General features: G+C 39.8%; 1 protein-coding gene across 1 annotated transcript in view; it reads right to left on the minus strand.

Annotated features, from left to right (window-relative positions):
- Nucleotides 1-1,636: 1,636 nt before the first annotated feature.
- Nucleotides 1,637-14,917, minus strand: part of LOC310942401 (uncharacterized protein) — a gene marked incomplete at both ends in the record, with an annotated part of 66,246 nt that continues 52,965 nt past the window's right edge. The window contains one exon of the mRNA XM_083907781.1: nt 1,637-1,789. Within this exon, the coding sequence (XP_083763907.1) occupies nt 1,637-1,789 (153 nt within the window). The remainder of the gene's footprint in view (nt 1,790-14,917) is intronic.

A 14,917-nucleotide genomic window follows, 5' to 3' on the forward strand; every position in this document is an offset into this window, starting at 1 on the left:
AATTTACAGCCCCATCAGTATCAGTACATTACACAGTAACACATGAGGCCCCTCACCTCATTTTATTCGACCTCCCCCTTAATTTCATTTCATTTTTATTTATATTTATTTTTTATTTGAACTTGTGACATCATTGTGCATGCTGTGTGATAAAACTGCTAATTTCAGGGTGACCTTTTATTGTGGCCAGCCTAAAGCACCCCTGTGCAATATTCATGCTGTCCAATCAGCATCTTGATTTTATAATAAAAAGGTTATATTTTTGTTCAGTGTATTTTATTGTTCACTGTGTATCTTCCATATCATGACAATCTTTAAATTCTGTGAAATATCATGACTATCCTTAATTCTTTATCGTGATTTATCGTGATTATCGTTTGAGTTGAAGACCCCTGGTCTAAATGTTGCAGCAGCTAGTTAAAAAGAAGAAGTTACTTTAAAAAGTCATGTAAAATAATGTTCGGGGGGAAAGTTATGAGATATGAAACGGAGTATTGGAAAATTACAAGAGGAACTATTACCAAGCGTCTTTAGTGGCTGTAATTTAGTATGTCAGCTAAACTACGTTCACTAAAAACACTTCCATGTACGCGACAGTGATTTACTCATTAAAACTTACTCATTTTAAAACGAGTCTGTAGCTAAACCAGCCAATCAGAGGACCAGGACAAGATGATGGCGGCTGAAATCTGAAGAGGAAAAAAAACAGCAGTTCATCACAGAGACAAGAAAAGGAAAAATCTAACATCTTAAAAACTTGACAGAGATCAAAGTTAAGTGGACCTATAGACATGAAACCAAGGTAAATGAAACCACGTGACCACATGTGTGTTTTTGTGATGAGACACACTCGATGGTTCTCCCCCCTCATGAAAGATCATGTAATGTTAACTCACAATGACGGTTGAGACACAACACAAGACAGCATGTCATGTAGTGTGGGATATGGTGATGCTACGACTCTCCAATTACACACACACACACATCAAATACACACATAAAGGCTCTCAGGTGGAGAAGGATTTATTTTGATGAGATTTAAAAAAAAAAAAAAAAAAAAAAACAGGAATAAAAGAGTCAATAACTGTTGCATGTGAAAAGGTTAGGACTCGTAAAACACTCTTCATTAACCAGTTAAGCGCTTGTGAAGAGAGTCAATGACTGAGATGAATTATCTGATTCTCCTCACACACACACACACACACAGACACAGACATCATTCTGGTGTGAGTGTTGTACAAAGGGGAGGGTGGAGGTGACAGTAGTGGCGTGGGTGTGTGGTGGCGGGGGGGTCTCTTCATTTCTAGGTGATTCATGTTTGAAGAGGGCTTGCAAAATTGCTTTATGGAAAAATGTCGAACGACTCGACGGGAACATTAGGCGGAGGCAGAGGGGAGGCCGGTGTTTCATTAGGGAGCTCTACTCCGCCTTTATTACCCAGATTTGGAGTTTTATGATTATCATTATTTGCGATAGAATCATTATTCGCATATATCTGCTCGTCAGCCATTTGGGTCGGGGACGGGTGGGACCTGAGCGTCTCTGTGACTGAATCTGTGAGTGCGTCTGAGGTGATGAGAACAAGGTTTGCCATTTTGCCTCCTCTCTCGCTGTGCGTGTGTCTGTGTGTGTGAGCTCAGACTGTAGCCGTGCTCTCGGCAGCTCGGTCGGCCTCAGTCGACGACATGTCTGACGTGTCCACGTCAAGGCCGCAGCGCCTGGCGTTGGTCAGGCAACACTGGGTGATCTCTGACTGTAGCCTCTTCTGAGTCTCCACCAGGAACTCATCCTGTTGATCACGCACACACACACACACACACACACACACACACACACACACACACACACACACACACACACACATTTTTGTACTTGCTGCATACTGAGGACTGGGTCGCTGACAAAGTGAGGACCAGCATTTCCACTTTATAAATCAACACAATTACAAATATCTACTTCATGAATGACATCTACAAAGAACTACTGTTTGCAGTACCATAAAATGTCTGCAGGTGGAGCCCCAGAGCAAAAAGGGCTGGAAAACCATTTTTTTATTTTTGGTCCAAAATTTTACAAAAACGACATATTTTTTTGTCAAAGATTTTTTCAAATTTTGGACGATTATTATACTTTATACGAAATTTACAAAAATTTTACTAATTTTACAAAAACGTCATACTATAATATAGTATCACGAAATTTACTAATTTTACAAAAACGTCATGTCGTCCAAAATTTGAATTTTTTTTTGGGACAAATTGAGTATAGCTAGCTATAGCAACCTGAGGAAGTGATTTCAATGAAAACAAAGTGAGGACCGGCCAAAATGTCCTCACTCTGTAAAAATGACCTCATTTTGTTGGTTAAAAACCCTTACTGGTCCTCAGACACACACACACACACATTGTTTCTTTGATCATTTGTCATTTATTATACATTTAGAATTACCATAGCACTTTGTGTGTGCTGCCACAAATTCTCACAGCCAATAAAATACAGCTACATCATTTTGGTTGTAGTAGATCATAGTAGATGACCCAACCCCCCCCCCCCCCCCAGTACCCACGACACTTGTTATGAAGGATTTCTTGGCTCAGGTCAAACTTGATCCAGCCCATACTGTATATATAATGCATACAATCTAACCAGTATGTAAGGATTACATAAGTTACATTGTGGAAACATTAATTTCATTCTGGCACTAGGGGGGGAAATCATATAGGATCTCTTGAAAAAAGGCTGGAAAATGAAGAACTGGACGAGCAGTACGCCTCCTCCTGCGTGGCTGGCTGCTGGCTGCCAGAATCACTGATGCACTTTCCCGCCTCATAAATTATCACCACGTCGCCACGTGAGATGCTGTCAGGACGGACCAGCATCTCACAAACCAAGAGCAACAGCAGCAGCAGCAGCAGGTCAGGGCAGCAGCACCAGACCTCCTCTCCAAACGGCACTGTCCTCGCTCTATGTCTGTCTTTTCAAACATCATGATGCTGAGACCAGCGCTTCTGAAAACATCTATCCATGTTGGCTTTGCATGATTAAGGAGAGAGGCCTGAGTGCACCCGAGGTGTGATAGACTGCTGTTGATAAACACCTCGTAATAGACACTTTCTCAATCAGGAATGAATCCAATTTGGTTTCAAACTTTGAATAAACCTAATTCTGATTCTAGAGGTATTGATCACATAAACTAAATATTTGTGAGTAAAAAGAGGAGAATTGTGGATTAATTCAGTTATTGTTCAGATCAGACCTCTTCAACTGCTCTATGTATTTGAAGGTTGAAAAGGGGGTTAACTGATCTTACAGCATCTATTAAAACAACAAAGTTCGACACACAAACAAAGACATCTTTATCTCACACTAAAGTCCACAGAGAACATTATTCACGAAGCAAGCAACACTTTTTCAGAAGCAAAATAAATATTGATTTAGTCATTCAAAAATGTTTTATTTTATTGTTTGAAAAATAAGTCAGCTGTCTGCTGATTGGCTACTGAGTTTTGAGGGACAGCTCAATGGACTGAAAGATTTACGGGATTAAAAGTGCCAAATATACGAGAAAATAAATTTGCAGATTTATGAGATTAAAAGTACATTTCCATTTTATTAAATATGTCGACTCACACCGGCGATTTCTCCCGCTGTATGTGTTCTGTTTACATATGGACCGTATCTATATTGACTGATCAGTTCAGTTTTATTTATTTTTTAACTTTATTTTCTTGTATATTAGCCACTTTTAATCTCTCTTTTAAATCTGCGACAACTTCCAAACCTCAGTAGCCAATCAGCAGACAGCAGACACAAATCTAATTCCATACTGGTCTACTACTGCAGTTTGTGTCACTAAGGTCAATTTGACAGAGGAATAAAACAAACATTTGAACTTAGGGCGCTTTCACACCACTAGTTCGATTATTTGATCCGCACCAGGCAATACAATTGTTATTATGTAACATATGACTCCAGTGTGGTCCACTTTCACACCAGCAAACGAACCAAAATTGGCCCGATTGACGTTTCATCAATGTGTTTATATCTTCTGGTAGAAAAGCGCCACTTTTGACTCACTGTGGAGCAACACGTTCGCACATTGCTACTTGCTCTGATCTTCGTTTATTACATTCTCTGTATTGGCCATTTTTGGCAAAATATCCAATTTGAGAATGAGTCGCGGCTGCGAGTGGAGAACAATCTGCTGATGCGCTGGAGTCGGCGAACACGTATATCGCGTCATTTCAGGCAGAGGAGACGCGCTATTTCCATGAATGTGGTCGTGCTAACTATGAGACGAAGATTGCGCCAAAGACCTAGACCTAGAGGCTATGTCCATGGCATTTACTGCAGAATCTAATCTGTTGGGCCAATAGGCTACAGGGTAATTTCCCACTGATAGCAAATGAGTCTATGTAAAATAACTGAATTAATAGTCTAGCCTGTTTGGACCCGAGTTCGCACCAGAGTCTGTTATTTGGTGCGGAGTCAAGCGGACCGAGACGACCTCTTTTTGGCGGTCTCGGTCTGCTTGAAAAAACGAAAACGAAACGAACAAGAGTTTTTGGTTCGAATGGATCGTTTGGTGCGCACCAACTGCTGTTGGTGTGAAAGTGCCCTTACTGATGAGGCAGCAGTGTGAGCCTGTGGTTTGCAAACTTAAAGGGACACTATGTAGTATTTATGGGATTATATGACCCAAAATCCACGTATTTATACATATTATGTGCTCCTGCATTGTCTAGTCGCTGTATAATAGTTTTTGTTTCATTTTCGTAGTGTTTCAAAAAGTCATGTAAAATAAAATGGTCCGCGGTTGCATTGACTGTTAGCAGCGAGACGCCATGTTTCTACCAGAGCCTGTAAGGACAAACGTGAGAGAACAAATCAAGCGTCGCTTTACTTGAAGCGGAAGTCCCGCCTCCTCTCTCTCCGCTTCGTCTGCTACGGCCCGCGGTAGCTCGCCCTCTCCCTCGCCTCACGGACCTCATCTGCTGACACGGAGAAAGACGACGAGGACGACATTTGACCGGCTGAGGATACCGTAGCGCTCAGTGAAGGGAGGGGGTGAGCAGAGGAGCAGTTCTTTGTTGTTAATTTCAGCCTCTCCTCTAGATGGCACTATAAACTACTTAATTCACCTTTAAGTTTCCAGTTAGAAAAAGTTGTCTTAAGTCATGATACTGTACTTTTTTTTTTCTAGCCGAGCCTTTAGTTAAGTTTCTGAAATCAATTTTTTTCCCTTGTGTCCCACTGGCAGCTGTACTTTTTCATGGAGAGCTAGTGTCCATATCAGAGGATTTCAGAATTCACACTGGACCCCAGCATTTGAAAGTTTGAAAGTTTGTCACTCTGTTGGACCACAAATCTGTCTATGTGTACATTTGTACAGTGATGATATTTCACCTCTATTCCTCATTAGCAATAACAATTATTTATTTTTCACCCTCAGTTTATGTCACTGATTGTTGAAAAATGTTGTGCCGTATAACCTTACTTTAAAGTTGTTTTTTTTTTTTAAAACTTCACCAACAGCAGAAAACAAAAATAAAAAAATGTCCAAGCTACAGCAGCAGTTGTATATTCTTCCCTCTCTCTTCCTTCCCTCTTTCCTCTTCACCTCCTCCTTGTTCCTCCCTCCCTCCCTCAGTGGTGGCGGTGGTCTGCAGCAGAGCAGTTAATAAAGAGATTGATTATCGGCCTGTCAGGAAGTGACAGTTGGACAGGGCTGCTCTGCATGAATGACAGAGGGCATGCTCACAACGCAGCAGCCAGCCTGATACACACACACACACACACACACACACACACACACACACACACACACACACACACACACACACACACACACACACACACACACACACACACACACACACACACACACACACACACACACGGGTGCCTTTGCCAGCACCGGGGGTAGGTGAGGTGGAGGAGGATGTGTGGGGGGGGGGAGGCTGGATAGTGGAGACATGAGCATGTGGAGAACAGCAAAGCAACCTTCTGCTGGTGGAAGAGGTTCGTCTGTGTGTGTGTGTGTGTGCGTGCGCGTGTGTGAGTGTGAGAGAGAGGGGAATAATATTTCGGTATTAAAATGACTGTACTGTCTCAAAGCCACAGTGAGTTCTCAGCAACTCTCTTCCCACTTGCACGCAACCGTCTTGACACCTGGGAGCAGTTCTTGCATTTTTACTACATGGTGAACACACAGTCTGTAGTTATCAGAAGTTCAGAGGAGAGTCAGTGCTGGACAAACGTGTGAGGAAAAGTGAAAAAAAAATAAATATATATATATATTTTAAATGCACACGTTTAGTTAAGATATAGGAAAACTGATGCAAATTGTTGGTCAACATTTAATTTTCATAGTTAAATTTGTAGTGAATCACTTCCTTTCAATATAAGATAAATTCCTTGTGTCCTGTTAGTCACTTAATTCGAGAGAGATTGTAGAGAGAGATTGTGCCTGCCTAATTCTAGATGTATTGATCACAACATAAACCAAAGATTGGGACTTGTTTTGTTAGAAGGTTATATATCCAGCATTCCATAAAATCTGACCTCTTTAACTGCTCGATGTATTTGAAGGTTGGACGGGGCGCTAATTGATCTCGCAGCATCTATCAAACCAGCAAAGTCCAACCCCGTCTCACAAATACTCTCATTCCACACCAAAGTCTTTAGAGAAAACCAATGATTTGAAGCTCATGGAAGACACAGGAGCTGCTTGTCTACTGCTGCCTTGTTTGGTCAGTTTGTGTCAAGTTTAAAAACAGACGTAGCTGCAGCCAGAAACTGGGTGTTCCTTAAAATAGTTGCACTACATGTGTCTTTTACTGGTGAGGGTCAGTTCATCTCTCATCTTTGGTACCGCTAACACAGTGGGACGTGCTGTGTGTCTGACAGTAGGATTGTATCATTGTGTCATCAGATACCCACGTTGACTTAAACTTAAAAACTGAAGCTTTGAACTAAATCACTGAATCCACTTTTGAAAACTTTTTTTTTTCTGAAAGAGCCCAGTTGTTATTTTCTTATTGAACACAGATGTCCAGCAGACGTTTCAAGCTACATAAAAACACCCTGGAATGTAAATCAACAATGCTACATAATCTGGCAACCTGCTATTGACTATTGATGTCAACAAAACATTTTGCCCATGTGTTGCTAACTTTATCTTGAGGTGTTTTGTCAGTTTTTCTTGATTAATGCTGACATTGAGATAAAGGATCTCTTCCTGGTCAAGACAGATATTGCCGTGTCTCCACGACATGGTCCCAGCTGAGTTTTTGTCTCAATCTCCAAAAGCAGGCAACAACAAAAAAGGAAACTATTTACGGACATAAACAGGTTAAAGGGTCAACAAGATTTGTTGTACTTCCTCCATGACCGCCGCGAGCAGCAGTGCTGTTACGAAATACACCAGACTCCTCTGTTCAATAATGAGATTCTAGACATTTCCTCTTGCTAACTCGTCAGCCGAGCGTACAGCGAGGTGCGCAGGACTCCGTTTACGCACATTTATGCTATGACAATAAAGGTCGACAATCTACATTTCTGACATCTTAAACTGATAGACGCAGAGGCGATTCTAGAGTCTGCAGGGGCCCTCAGCAATAAATAAATAATCTGACACCAACAAAATATTTATTTTTTTCCGAAAATGAATGAAATAACATGGAGAAACCTTGTGTATGTGAAAATATAAATGAAAAGAACAATAAAATAGCTTTTAAAAAACTATATAACTACAGAACCCACATTATAAAACAATATAAATATATACAAAATAAATAACTGAAAAAAAACCATATATAAACTGAGTAAAAAAGATGTGCATTACACTGTAAATAATCCTCTTAATTTTCCTTCATCGCTCATTGTTGTTTAAGGGGGACGGGGAGGCGGCTGGTCACTGCACATTTCAGTAAAAACAGCCCTCAGGCTCAGAGTGTCGGGGGCCCCCTATCTGCTTGGGGCCCCAAACAGTTGCCTGCCTTGCCTGTTCACAAACTGCGCCTCTGGGTAGATGTCTTCCACAGATTGTTACACCACAAACCATCCCATCGCCTTGTGAGAATTTCGGCCGATCAAACCTTTGTGTCATTTATAAAACCTTTCTCTATATTTTACTCTTTGCCCCCGACTAAAGTGTTAAATCTATAGTAAGAGCATTTTACATTAGCCCATAATGGCATAATGAAAAAGACGTTTTATTTATTTGTTTATTTATTAATTTATTTATATTTTGTACCTTTTAACAGTCAGTACCATCGTTTTAACCAAGTGCTCGATTCAACTTTGTCCATTAAGATCTAATTGAAACAAATTTTCAATTAGAACAATTTTCTGCACTTAAAAATGTTTACAGTCACACATCATAATCATTTGAATAAATCTTTCACCTAATGGGAGGAGAGAATTGCTTTTACATGTCTGTCTTTCATTTTAGCACAGTTTTAATAGGACACTTTTTAATTAGACTTAGAGAGAGGTGACTGGCATTAGCTGTCACAGTTGCTGTTGGTTTCGTCTGATACATGCTCAAGACTCGCATATTGGATCTTTACATGAAGTGTATTATCACAATAATACATTTCATTAATCACAATATAATTTACAGCCATTTTAAATTGGTAAAATAATTTTTCCAAATATATGTTTATTCATGTTATGCATGTTATTAAAAAAACGTATACATCTGATATGAACTTAAAAATTCTGAGAAATAAATAAATAAAATATTTACATACATATGTATGTAAATATATATATATTTTTTATTTTTTATTTTTTTTAAATCACAAAATAAAATCATCTTTTTATGTAAATGTGCAGGGGCTCCATCTTCCTTTGCTTTCCCTGACAAAAAAAATAATAATACTAGAACTTGCTAATAATCATATTTTAGTGGTTGGTCCCCTCTTGTACATGTTGATGTGTAAAATCAGCCCACATCTCATGGGAATGTCATGCCGTGATATCTTTCTTTTAATAATACATGGAATCGAGGTGCCAGACTTTCAGCACAGCAGAACTAATTTAGTGATTCCTCAAACACACACACACACACAAATACACACTCTCCTTCCCCCAAACCACACTACATATTTTTTTGCACTTGATCAGCGACTGGAACAATCAATACCTAGATTGAGGACTCATGAGCCTGGAATCAAGACTGTTTTTTTTTTGTTTTTTTTCACTAAAAGGGAGGAGGAGTGTTTCACACCCAGAGAGGAGGAATAAGAGAGGGGGAGTAGATGGAGGAGGAGGAGGCGGAGGAGGAGGAGGAGACGCAGATGGACAAGTGCTTTTTACGGCTGAGTCTTCCTCTGGCTCGCTGCCACGGCCACAGACTCTCTTTGTTTGCCAGGCTACTAAACTAATAGAGATGAAGGCAGGTTCCTGCTGGCCCCGAATTAGAAAGTCGTTAAGAAATATAAACACACATGGGAGCAGGCGTGTGTGTGTGTGTGTGTGTGTGTGTGTATGTGTGTGTGTGTGTGTGTGTGCGGGGACAAACAAACACACACATAGAAATGCGCAAGACATAATGCAAGTTTGAGCACAGTCAGGTAAGACTGAACAACAATAACTGTTCTAAAATCAATACCGCAATTTCAAAAAGCCACTTTCGAAATTCCTCTACGTTTTATTTCAATAATAGTTACATGTTAAAAACAATTCATATCTTTAAGTTGTATTCCTTTTTTTTTACAGTACAGAGTCATGTGGTCATTCTTCATCACATGTTAAATCTATCGCACAGTGAATATTTAATTGAAGATTAGCTTTAAAAGGGTATATCACATATATTTGACGTAGTATCCTCAGGAAAAGAAAAAGAAAAGTGTCTGCCTCAGGGACAGACATCCAGAATGCAACCACAGAACACACACACACACAGGCATGCACACACACACACACACACACACACACACACACACACACACACACACACACACACACACACACACACACTTCCCTGAGCCTCTGTGACTTTGTCACCATTCTCCTCCATTTGCTGTTGTGTCCATATTCTAATGACTGTGTCAAGGCCTCCATTTGACAGGTTGTTGTTGGTAGACTCGTGTGTGTGTGTGTGTGTGTGTGTGTGTGTGTGCATGTCGATGTATTATATTCCATCCATGTCAGATATCTATGTAGGGAAGTACTGCGCAAGTGTAAAAAATGTAATGTGTCTATCAAAAAATAAAGAGAAGGTTACGCTTTAAATTCTTAAACCACCATTAAATCCATAATTTGCTGCACATGCATGTGATGTTTATTCATAAAAAAATAACCGTTTTAGTGACCGATTGCACAGAAAGTGCATATTTTGTGTCGGTTATTCTTGTGTTTTGTGCTCACCCATACCCTGTTAAAAATAATACTTTACTTTCTGCTTCATATGCTGATGTTGCAAACTGTAATTTTCACAGCAGTAGTTGGGACCTTAAAGGGTGAGTTAAAACCGATTTTAGGCTCACCTAATATCATTTATTTTATTATTTTTGGACTGGAAACTGACATTTGTAAACCACTCACTCTCCCACACCAAATTCCAAAGAGAGAATCTGTATTTTTAGCTCACAGAGACACAGGAACCGCTGGTCCACTTCTGCCTCATGTATGAACACTATCCATCCATCCATCTTCTACTGCTTGATCCTCCACACTGCAGGTTGCAGGGGCACTTGTGCCAAACTCAGCTGAGTACACCCTGGACAGGTCACCAGTCCATCACAGGGCTACATAGAGACAAACATCCAAACCAGCCATTCTCACACTCACACCTATACGGTCAATTAGAGTTATAGTTTCCAATTTGCCTGATCCCCAAATCTGCATGTTTTTGGACAGTGGGAGGAGAATCTGGAGAATTTATCACATTTGAAATCACTGATGGAGGCCAAAATTAAGCAACTGCTGTGATTTTCTCTATGGACTTGGGTCTAGCGGTTTACAAAGTGACACTAACTCATCTTTCTAGCTGGAAAAGGTCTAATGGTGAGAAAAAGTGCCAAACCTATTCAAAAAATTGCATGATCTTAATTAGGTTATTATTATTTTTATGAGGTTAACCTCTTTTTAAGTGACTAAAATAATGTTTTCCTCATTTCCCTGCTGGCATCCATTCCTCAGATGTGTGTCTGGCGATGGACGTGATGTGGCACTGATGATACCTCATACGACTACCACTCATGTACCATGTGATGGAGTCTCTCTCTTGTTTATCTTTGTATAAACTCCACATGAATAACTAATGCTCATTTATTTCCTAAAACAGCTGCTCATTTGTGCTTTTCTGTCAAATGTTAGGAAAGCGTGCGTTCGCTGCTATTTCAGAAGGCTGATTAATCCACATTTAGCACAGGATGTTGTACTATGAGGGTTTGAGTCACAGCAGTGAGTTCAGCGTTGCTCACTGATGACTTTTTATTGGTTTCTGTACAACAGTGCGGGGCTCTGTGGTTCATGGGAAGACGCAGGGATGGAAAAGTAAGTACTGAGATCTTCATCCTCTCACTCAGTTTTTATCCTGTGGTCAATTAAATGAAAATCTGTGAAAAGCTTTGTGTAATATGATTTTGGAAAAAAATGATATTAAACAAAATACACCGACTTGTCAGGTATGCAAAGTTTTTGATGTCTCAATAACTGTTTTCAAATAATTGTACAGCATGTGATGATCCCACCCACATTTGCCCACCTCAAGACCATGGCTCTTTCTATGATACCTGGGTACTGAGTTGGCATGTGCTTAAAGTGAACAAATTATGCTTGGTACCCATATTGCCAGCCTGAATATAACCCTCATGGGGCAAACGTGGACATGTTTACTGGGTGGGGGAGGATAAGAGGAAGGTTTGGTTAATTTTAGTTCAGTTTAGTTTTATAAATGCATTTGAAGCAGGGAAAAGTGTACAAAACACATTAAGCTCAGCAAGAGAAAAAAAAATGCTGTGTACCACATTTAGCCACTTGCTAATTTCCATCTAGTCATGCAACACACAGTCTGGTTTCTATGACTTCAGAGGACATTACACTGACATTACATTGCATTTTATTTCCTGGAGACTAACACTGACCTTAACCATAACCCCAATCGATTACATGCGGCCCCCCCACTTAATATCATGTTTGTGTGACCATTAAACATTGGATTTTGTATAACAGTAATAATAAGACATTTGGTCATAATTATCCCATTATTAAATGTATCATATACAACATTCAATGACATAAATAAATACACTTGTTAGGGCCCGAGCCACGAATGGCAGTGACCGAAACGGCTCCTGGTATGAATTTTAAATACAGTTGTCCACACTATTATTTATGTAATTTAAAATAAATGTCTGTTTTTGATATTAATACATTAATTTTACATCATAAATAGTATTACATATAGTATATTTATGATATCATGATGCAATATTGTGAACAGTTGTTTTTTTCCCCCACCTTTTGTTCTCCAGGCCGGCCCCCGCTTGACCACGATAGATGCGCATTGGCCCCCAGGTCATTTGAGTTTGAGAGCCCTGCTTTAAAGGTGAAGTAAGTAGCTTATAGTGCCATCTAGAGGAGAGGCTGAAATTTACAACAAAGAACTGCTCCTCTGCTCACCCCCTCCCTTCCCTGAGCTGTAGCAGACGAAGTGGAGAGAGTGGAGGCGGGACTTCCGCTACAAGTAAAGAGACGCTATTTTACATGACTTTTTGAAACACTACGAAAATGAAACAAAAACTATTATACAGCGACTAGACAATGCAGGAGCACATAATATGTATAAAAAAGTGGATTTTGGGTTATATAAACCCATAAATACTACACAGTGTCACCTTAACTGACAAAAATCCCTTTGAAGTTGTGAGGACCAGGCAGAGATACACACACATGCACGCACACACACAGGTTTTCACAGCTATTCTTATCAGGACAACACATTGGCCTCCATTCACCAAGGTTTTCAGATTAAGAGGAAGCTTATTCCATTCTTTAATGGCCCTGAAAGATTAGACAGACTGTGCAAAGACAGAGCTGTGTGCAGGGATTCTTTACTCCCCCCCCCCTCCCCAGAAACAGAATATGAAGCTCTGCTCAGAGCAGAGCTGAACAAAACTCTTCACAGGTGGAGGTACAGCACTGTGGGTTATTATATATACTACTGTACACAAGTAGGGTGATGGTAGCTCACTGGTAGAGCGAGTTGTCTTGCAGCTTGAAAAGTTGGTGCCAGTGTGTGGCACCATTTCATATGCTTTTTAAAGCTCCCATAGAGTGATCCTATCGCACATGTTAGTTATGGAGGTCTATTTACATACATTAACTTATTTTTATGGTCAAAAACCTCCTAGTTGCAGCAAACGAGCCAATAGAAATCTCTCCTCACTGAAGCTCTCCTCAGCCGCACTGTTTCAGACTGAAATCTCACCCCCAGAAGACAGACTGTGCCAACGAGAGCTTTCCCAACTGTCTTGTCACGACTCCCTGCCGCAGTCCCTTTTACGACTTTGACCCAGAGTCAGAAGACACTTTCACAAGCGAAACACCTCCACAACAGATGTTCTTCTTTTATTTTGCGGTACAATGTACGCAACCGGACGTGCCCGGACTCGTGCCCGGACCAGGAGGATCCGCTGTTCAGGAGAACCGGGTTTTTTTCCGAAATCTCGCTGAGCCCAAAATTACAATACAACCCAGCGTTCTCAGCAGCGGCTGAACTGTTTGTTTTTGAATTTCAGGGCTTCGTAAACGAGGTAATGGCGCAGATGTGCACCAAACAAACACGTTAATTTGAACTTCCATTCTAGGTCCGCTTTAAAAATAAGATTTGGACCCTGAATGACCCCCAAATATTTTTGACCATTTAAAATCTAGGGAAGAATCATTGAGCCACTTGAAAACTTTTTCATGATAGATAGGTATAGGGCTCAATTCAATTTAATATGAATAGCGCCAAATCACAACATATATTATCTCAAGGCACTGTACATAGTAAGGCAAAAACCTTTTACAATATTATAGAGAGCAGAGAAACCCACAAAGGAGCAAACAACAGGCATCAGTGGAGAAAAAAAAGTTTTAACAGGAAGAAATCTCCTTTTAAGGGTAGTTTTCCCTTAAATAACATTTGATTTGATTTGATTTGATTTGATTTAGATAATGGTTGGATGGAAGTCATCACCATTATTATTATTATTATATCATTAAAAGTAGTAAAAAAAAAAAAAAATGTCAACACTTTCTCCTGCTGCTTATATAAATGATATCATAGTTCTATAACCATGTCATCACTGACTCTAACTATCCTGTATATCCTGCTTAGAGATTTTTTTTATCATATATAAACAAAACATACAGCAACAAATAAAGCCTCTATGAAAATTTAAAGACATAAAATCACAATGTAATACAAAAGAATGGTTCATCAAAAATTGCAGGCAGCAGCATTTATTACTGAAAAAAAAAAAAAAAAAACATCCACCCATTACCACAAGGTGGCGGCATCAGCAGTCTGTGCATTGGTGGAGTGTATTCCTGGTTGCAGAAGTGGTTAGATTTACAGGGTGCACACATGCATGCAGAGTGATAATCTCTTCTCTGCTCTTAGCAGCGCTACAAACATGTTGACGGTTTAATCTGACTATTAGTAAGACAAGCTTTTCCAACAGGAAACTGGAGTTTGTGTCAGTTTGCAAACCACTCACTCGCTCACACCACAGTCCACAGAGAACACATCTCAAATACAAATAAAAAAGGCTTTTTCCTACTATGAAAACCACACTATTTTTATTTTAAAACAATTATACACTGATACAAATATACTTGGGTAGTTATTTTTAGATTTCTGCTAATGTTATACAATAGACATTTTGCCTTCCGTAAGTCACAGCCCAAACCAGAG

Source organism: Microchirus variegatus (assembly GCF_963457635.1).
Source record: "Microchirus variegatus genome assembly, chromosome: 21".
In the NCBI taxonomy this organism is placed as follows: Eukaryota; Metazoa; Chordata; class Actinopteri; order Pleuronectiformes; family Soleidae; genus Microchirus; species Microchirus variegatus.